The sequence below is a fragment of the Rhodamnia argentea genome, chromosome 10 (assembly GCF_020921035.1).
Source record: "Rhodamnia argentea isolate NSW1041297 chromosome 10, ASM2092103v1, whole genome shotgun sequence".
Lineage (NCBI taxonomy): Eukaryota > Viridiplantae > Streptophyta > Magnoliopsida > Myrtales > Myrtaceae > Rhodamnia > Rhodamnia argentea.
Window position 1 is genome coordinate 20869377 of NC_063159.1, and position 7219 is coordinate 20876595.

Genomic DNA, 7219 nt, shown 5'->3' on the forward strand with positions numbered 1-7219 from the left:
TCAGAGCGCTTTCGATGCAGCGAAATCGGAATCAAGTGCAGCTTCCACCGCCGGTTGAGATGCCTGGTCTTGTTGATGACCTCCCAGCAAATCCGGTCGTTGAAGAGGCGGTAACTCAAGTTCTTACGCCCGCTCCTCTTGATCCCATTTCAGCAGCCATCTCGGCCCGATTAGAGGAGGAAACTAAAAAGCGATTTGCTGATCCGGAGCAGCAGCTCAAGGATAAACATGGACTCGAAAATGTCGGGGATCGGTCCCGATATGACAAGATCGACTTTCCCGATAAGTTTAAAGTTCCATACTTCACGAAGTATTCTGGCAAGGGCGATCCGAGGGCACACTTAGTTTATTACACCAATCGGATGGGTCGGTATGTCAAGAATGTTCCTTTTTTGATACGGACTTTCCAGAACAGTTTGGAGGACGCAGCGCTTATTTGGTTCTTGGATCCGAAGCTAGATAAAGTTACAAAATGGGAAGATTTTATAAGGCATTCGTAGAACAATACCAATACAACACTGAGATAGCCCCAACAAGGGAAGTGTTGTCTCGTACGATCAAGAAGAGAGACGAGTCATTTAGGGTTTTTGCACATAGATGACGCGCTTTGGCTGCTGAAGTTCGCCCACCTCCGGAGGAACCCGAGATGATCGGCATGTTTGTAAAAACTCTTCCAAATGAGTTTTATCAAAAGCTCATTGAAGCAGGATTTCAAAATTTTCCCTTGCTCGTCGAAGCCGGGGAGAGAATTGAGGGTGGAATGCATGAAGGAAGAATAGCGGAAGGTACCAGCAGAAGGGCACCAATCGAAAGGAAAAGGAGGTTGAAGTAACCTTTGTTCAAGCTCCAGTTACCCGATCGACACCAACTTCCCAACTTGCCCCCAATCAGATGGCGTACGCATCCGGAAGTTATCAGAATAGCGAATATCAGAATACTCAGCTCGTAAAACCAAGACAGTTTACTCCATCGCCGAGGCCATTATCACAACTTTTACCCGCTTTGTTAGGCAAACAGCTTGTGACTAAAGAAGCTGCTCGAGCTAACCCCCCGAAGTATCGTGGGTTTGACCTTTCCAAATCCTGCGCTTTCCACACGGGAGAAAGAGGGCACGACGTTGATGGTTGCTACGTCCTCAAGCATAAAGTACAGGATCTTCTAGATGGAAATCGTTTGTCGTTTAAGGACTTCGAGCCGAATGTACAGAGGAACCCGCTACCGGGCCATGCCCCAAATGTGGCGATCATTGAAGAGGTGAGGAGCGTCACCAAGAAGAGATTCCGAATAGATGTCGTGGAAATGTATCGTGCACTCGTTTCGGCTGGACACTACAGTGGTACGGATTTAATCCCCATCCAAGAGAAGCGTGTGTGCATCGCGGAGATGGTCCGAACCGGAGTAATTCGGGCTACCCCAAATGAAGTCATTGGCTCTTCACCCCCTCATGTGGTTGGTATTCCCGAAACCGCCCATGTCGAGCCAAAATCGGAGATGGCCGCAATCGAGCCCGAAAACGCCTTTGTCGAGCCGGAAAACGTGAATGTACCCGAGGTGGCATTGGCCCACCTAAACGAGAATCACGATCTAATAACCGATGCCTTGTACAACTCGCACTATCGGGATCAAGAATTCCTACGAAGTGCATATACTGCAGGGGAGATCGTTGATACTTTAGGACAGCCAAGTGGTGGATATGATTTTCTAGTAAAATATTCACAACCGTCTTGGTTCTTTGAGGAGCCCATCCCTGAAACACGAACGTATTGGAATGAGTGAGGAGATGAGTTCGATGCACCGGAGTCCACCGACAAAGTGATCTCGCTAATTGAAGCAGAACAGTGTGTCGGCACGAAAGAGGCCGCTCTTGATGATACGGTTGCCCCTGAAATAGTACCGGATTTGAATGAGACACTCATCGCTATGGTAGAGCCTGTAGTAATAGACCTCACTGTCGTAGAGGCTCTAGGCGATTACGAACTTGAAGATGAGGGCCATATGGTTATTGATCTCACTTCCGAAGAATTCATCCGTATGGGGGCTCGGTTGGATGATAGCTTGGGCATCGTGGGAAGCGGCCTATGCCCAATCACGGTTGACACACCATCAGCGATTGCAAGTGAAGGCGCACCTGTTGCCATCGACAATAAGGAAGTGGCTTGGGACTATGGGATTGAGGCGATTGATTCGGTCACCCGGACGGGTCGTTCTTATGCACCTCCAAGGCCATCTCGTAAGAAATCCGTGACGGAAGCGGAGGCTGAACATCTTTTATCCGTTGTAAAAACTAGTGAATTCTCTATGGTGGATCAACTTAGAAAAATGCCGGCCCAGATTTCCATCCTCGAGTTATTCCAATCGTCGAAAAAGCATAAAGAAGCCCTTCTAAAGGTGCTCAATGAGGTGCATGTTCCCGATACTCCTGGCGCACTCCGGTTGGAAGAATTCGTCGGCTTTATTTTGCTGAATGATCAAATATCATTTTTCGATGAGGATCTTCCATCTGGTGGTCCTTCGCATTGCAATGCTCTCCACATCTCCATTAAGTGCCGAAGCAGAATGGTTTCACGAGTCCTTATTGACAATGGATCTGCTGTGAACATTTGCCCCCCGAGTACATACCGTCTATTGGGATTTGAAGAGTCGCAGATGCATCCATCTAGATCAAATGTGAAGGCTTTCGATGGTATGAGCAAGAATGTCCTCGGTGAGGCTAAACTGGAAGTGTTAATTGGGCCTTCCAAGTTCTCAATGACGTTTCAAATTATGGACATTCCATCTTCCTTCAACATGCTTCTGGGTAGACCGTGGATTCATATGGCCAGGGCCGTCCCTTCAAGCCTCCATCGGAAGGTTCGATTTATTGATAACGGTCAAATGATAACGGTTAATGGAGAAATGGACATGCGACTCCTCGAGGGAGTTGTCGTCTCATACATTCCGCCTAGGGCTGAAGAAGAAGCCAATTATCATACATTCGAACCGGTATCAACAATACATGTCCCGGAAGATGCTGTCACTCAACCCCCGTCTTTGTGTGGCCCCACCCTTATGTCTAGCAGAGTGTTGCTTCAATACGGACATATCCCTGGAGAAGGTTTGGGATTGTATGGTCGGGGCATCACTGAACCCATTCGCGTAGAACCGGATAATGGTCCTTTCGGACTTGGTTATTCTGGAAGCCGTAACCGATCCGACGGCCCCCCAGCTCGTCTGTTTCGACGTAGGCGTTGTAATGCAGCTAATCCTTACCCATCTCCCACCCGGTGTAGTCGCTATGGTCGAAGAAGTCGGGGCAACCAGGACGGTCGCACGGATAATGCCGCTCGCCCGGTGGTGGGTGAGAGTTCCAGTAGCTTGCCCATTGGAAATCCCCTCAGGTTGTTTTTTCCTCGTCCGCCCAAAATGTTAGATGACACAAGCCTCTCTAACTTGGAAGGGATAGCACAGCTGTTCGAAGAACCCGGTGCTGACACCGTCATCACACCTGCTGATGTTGACACCTTCTTTGAAGAACAGACTCTCAAGGGTGAGCCTACCGATTCTCAGAAGATTATTCCGGATGAGCCTCCGGCATCCGAGGAGGTGGAGTCGTTAGGCGGTTCCCCCAACTCTCCAGAGTAGGATCATGGGTTTGTTTGTTTTTGGTCATGTACATGTGGTTTTCTCGCTCTTGCCAAGGATTGTGTTTCTGATGTGCTAACCGTTTTTTGGATACCCCCGGGTCTCGAGCCGTTGGCTTGGGGGAAGTACATGTTGTAATGCGGCTCCCAGTTAAATAAAACGAGCACATGTTTATTAAGGACGTGTGAAAGTATACTGCCGGTCCCATGACGATGCTAGTATGAGCTTAAGTATAAGCTCGAGGACCGGACTTTCACACGCTTCCTAGTTTTGGCTTTTCCAAAAAATCCGGATAACCCGATAATATGAGGGTATTTCCCTGAGCTTACTCATTTGAAAAATGTCGTTGCAAATTTGTTTTGAAAAACACACTTTTCTGCTTTTTGTTTATATGTCATTGAAATGAATTAACCTTTCTGCATCATGTCTCGGGCATAGCATTCTTCATATTCATGATAAGAGCACATGTGACTCGGGTTCGCCAGGCGATGATTCTTCGGACTTAGGCAGCGATAGTGACGATCCGAAAGGGATTGAGATTGAATGGAGTCGCCACGAGGAGTCAGAGCCGTTGACAATCGAACCAACGGTGACGGTGAATTTGGGTACTGAAGACAATATCCGAGAGACCAAAATCGGGGCGGGGTTACGGGAAACAGAAGCCGCCAGATTGGTCAGCCTTCTTCAAGAGTTTAAGGATGTATTTGCCTGGTCGTACACCGACATGCCAGGATTGGATCCAGATATCGTGCAACATGCACTACCAACTAACCCGGATATACCGCTGAAGAAACAACGGTTGAGAAGGACAAAGCCTGAGCTGTCTAAAAAGATTGAGGAGGAAGTAATGAAGCTCTTGAAAGTCGATTTCATTGAAGTCGCTCATTACACGGATTGGATAGCGAATATCGTCCCGGTGATGAAGAAAGACGGGAGAGTCGGGGTGTGCGTTGATTACCGTGATATGAATAAGACCAGCCCCAAAGATGACTTCCCGCTCCCGCATATTGATGTGCTAGTTGACGATGCAACTGGGTTTGAGCTTTTCTCCTTCATGGATGGTTTTTCGGGTTATAACCAGATTCGGATGAAAGAAGAAGACATAAGCAAAACTTCTTTTATAACCCCATGGGGAACTTTTTGCTATAGAGTCATGCATTTCGGCCTGAAAAATACGGGTGCCACGTATCAAAGAGCCATGGTGGCCTTGTTCCATGATATGATGCACAATGAAATTGAAGTATACGTCGATGACATGATCGCGAAGTCAAGATTAGGCGAAGACCATGTTGCGATTCTCCGCAAGCTATTTGAGTGCCTACGTAAATACCGATTACGCATCAATCCCGCAAAGTGCGTACTTGGGGCAAGGTCCGGGAAATTATTGGGCTTCATGGTCGGTAGTAGGGGCATCGAGATTGATCCGTCCAAGGTAAAGGCCATATACGAGTTGCGACCCCCGTCTTTCGTGAAGGAAGTTCGCAGTTTCTTGGGGAGATTGAACTATGTGGCAAGATTCATATCCCAACTGTTAGAGACTGCTAGACCATTTTTCAAGCTTCTCAAGAAGAATGCGAAGATCGTGAGGGATATCGAATGTCAGATCGCTTTCTTGAAGATTCAGTAATATCTGACTCATTCCCCTGTTCTAGTTCCACCTGTTCCCGGCGTGCCTCTAATCCTTTATCTGACCATCCACAAGGAATCCTTGGGAGCAGTATTGGTGCAGAAAAGACCATCAGATGGAAAGGAATGCGCGATATACTATCTCAGCAAGAAATTTTCTGATTCTGAAGCTAATTACTCGGAGGTCGAGAAGACTTGTGTAGCTCTGGTTTGGGTGTTACACAGATTGCGGCAGTATACTCTTCACCATCAGATCATGTTGACCACCAAATGTGATCCCATCAAGTATCTCTTGGAGAAGCCGGCGTTGGTTGGCAAATTGGCCAAGTGGCAGATTCTTATTTTCGAGTTCAATGTACGGACAATGACACAGAAGTCGGTGAAAGGTCGAGCAATAGCAGACATGTTAGCAGAGAATGCTGCGGGACCGCAGGCGGGAGATGAAATGGACCCTCTTGATGATCGTGTTTTACTGGTTAATGCGGAAAAGTGGGTCATGCACTTCGACGGAGCCGTTAACTTATCCGGATGCAGTACAGGGGCAGTCCTTATCTCCCCGGATAGCCAACACTATCCAAGAGCCACCAAGTTATTGTTTCCGTGCACCAATAACATTGCTGAATACGAGGCCTGCATTCTCGGGCTACAGGCTGCCATAGAGATGAAAATTCGGAGACTGCAAGTTTATGGCGATTCTGCCCTCATTATCCTTCGGACAGAAGGCAAGTGGAAAACTCGTGACCCGAAGTTGATCCCGTATCACAAGTTTCTGGAAGATATAATCGAAGAGTTCGATGAGATAGCGTTCGAGTATCTTCCTAGAGCCCAGAACCGGTTCGCAGACGAGTTGGCCACCCTATCTTCAATGTTCCAAGTGACTGCGGGTTCGGACTTCGAGCCATTGAGAATCGAAATCTTGAAACATTCCGCTTACTCCATGCCAATAGAAGAAGAGGAAGATGGAGAGCCCTGGTATCAAGATATTAAGGTTTACCTGCAGACCGAAGAGTTTCCTGAAGGTAGTGAAGCAGGTGACAGGAAATATCCGATGAAACTGTCTTCAAAATTTTTCCTCGGCGGCGATACGTTGTACAAAAGGTCATATGACTCCGTTCTCCCGAGGTGCGTTGATGCCAAGGAAACCAATCAGTTGATGACCGAAATCCATGAAGGTGAATGTGGTCCCCATATGAATGGCCACCTGCTGAGTAAGAAGATCATGAGATTGGGATATTACTAGCTCACTTTAGAAGCCGATTGTATTCAACATGTTCGTTCTTGCCACCAGTGTCAAGTCTATGGAGATAGAATCGCAGCTCCTCCCAACGAACCGCACCGGATGTCCGAGGCGTGGCCTTTCTCAATGTGGGGCATCGACGTCATAGGGCCAATCAATCCCAAAGCTTCAAATGGACATCGTTTTATACTTGTGGCAATTGACTACTTCTCAAAGTGGATTGAAGCGAATTCATATGCCAATGTCACAGCCAAGAACGTGGCCGGGTTCTTGCGTCGAGATATCTTTGCCCGATATGGAGCGTCGGAGGCTATAATCAACGATAACGGTTCAAACCTCAACAACAAGGTGGTTGACGAGGTTCTTGGTGAGTTTCGCGTCCAGCATTTGAATTCTTCGCCTTACCGCCCGCAGATGAATGGTGCAGTAGAAGCGGCGAATAAGAACATCAAGAAGATTCTGTCCAAGACAGCAAAGAACTATCGGGATTGACATGAGAGGCTCCCCTATGCACTAATGGCATACCGGACGTCGATCCGCACTTCAACCGGGGCAACTCCTTTCTTGTTGGTATATGGTATGGAAGCAGTGCTACCGGTAGAAACAGAGATTCCATCACTCGGGATTCTGTCACGATTGAAACTATCAGAAGCAGAGTGGATTCAACAGAGATATGAATAGTTGAATATGATCGACGAGAAAAGACTGCGGGCTATCTGTCATGGTCGGTGTTAC

General features: G+C 47.6%; 1 protein-coding gene across 1 annotated transcript; it reads left to right on the forward strand.

Moving 5' to 3' along the window:
- Nucleotides 1-5014: 5014 nt before the first annotated feature.
- LOC125312735 lies at nucleotides 5015-6976 on the forward strand. Its single transcript, XM_048271856.1, has 3 exons — nucleotides 5015-5219; nucleotides 5274-6419; nucleotides 6735-6976. The coding sequence occupies exons 1-3, from the start codon at nucleotides 5015-5017 to the stop codon at nucleotides 6974-6976; spliced, it is 1593 nt and encodes a 530-aa protein (XP_048127813.1).
- Nucleotides 6977-7219: the final 243 nt, after the last annotated feature.

Coding starts and splice junctions, on each gene's coding strand:
- LOC125312735 (XM_048271856.1), top strand. CDS start 5,015: ATGGTCGGTAGTAGGGGCATCGAGATTGATCCGTCCAAGGTAAAGGCC. Junction 5,220..5,273: donor GATCGTGAGGGATATCGAAT/GTCAGATCGCTT, acceptor CCCCTGTTCTAG/TTCCACCTGTTCCCGGCGTG. Junction 6,420..6,734: donor GATGACCGAAATCCATGAAG/GTGAATGTGGTC, acceptor CCAATGTCACAG/CCAAGAACGTGGCCGGGTTC.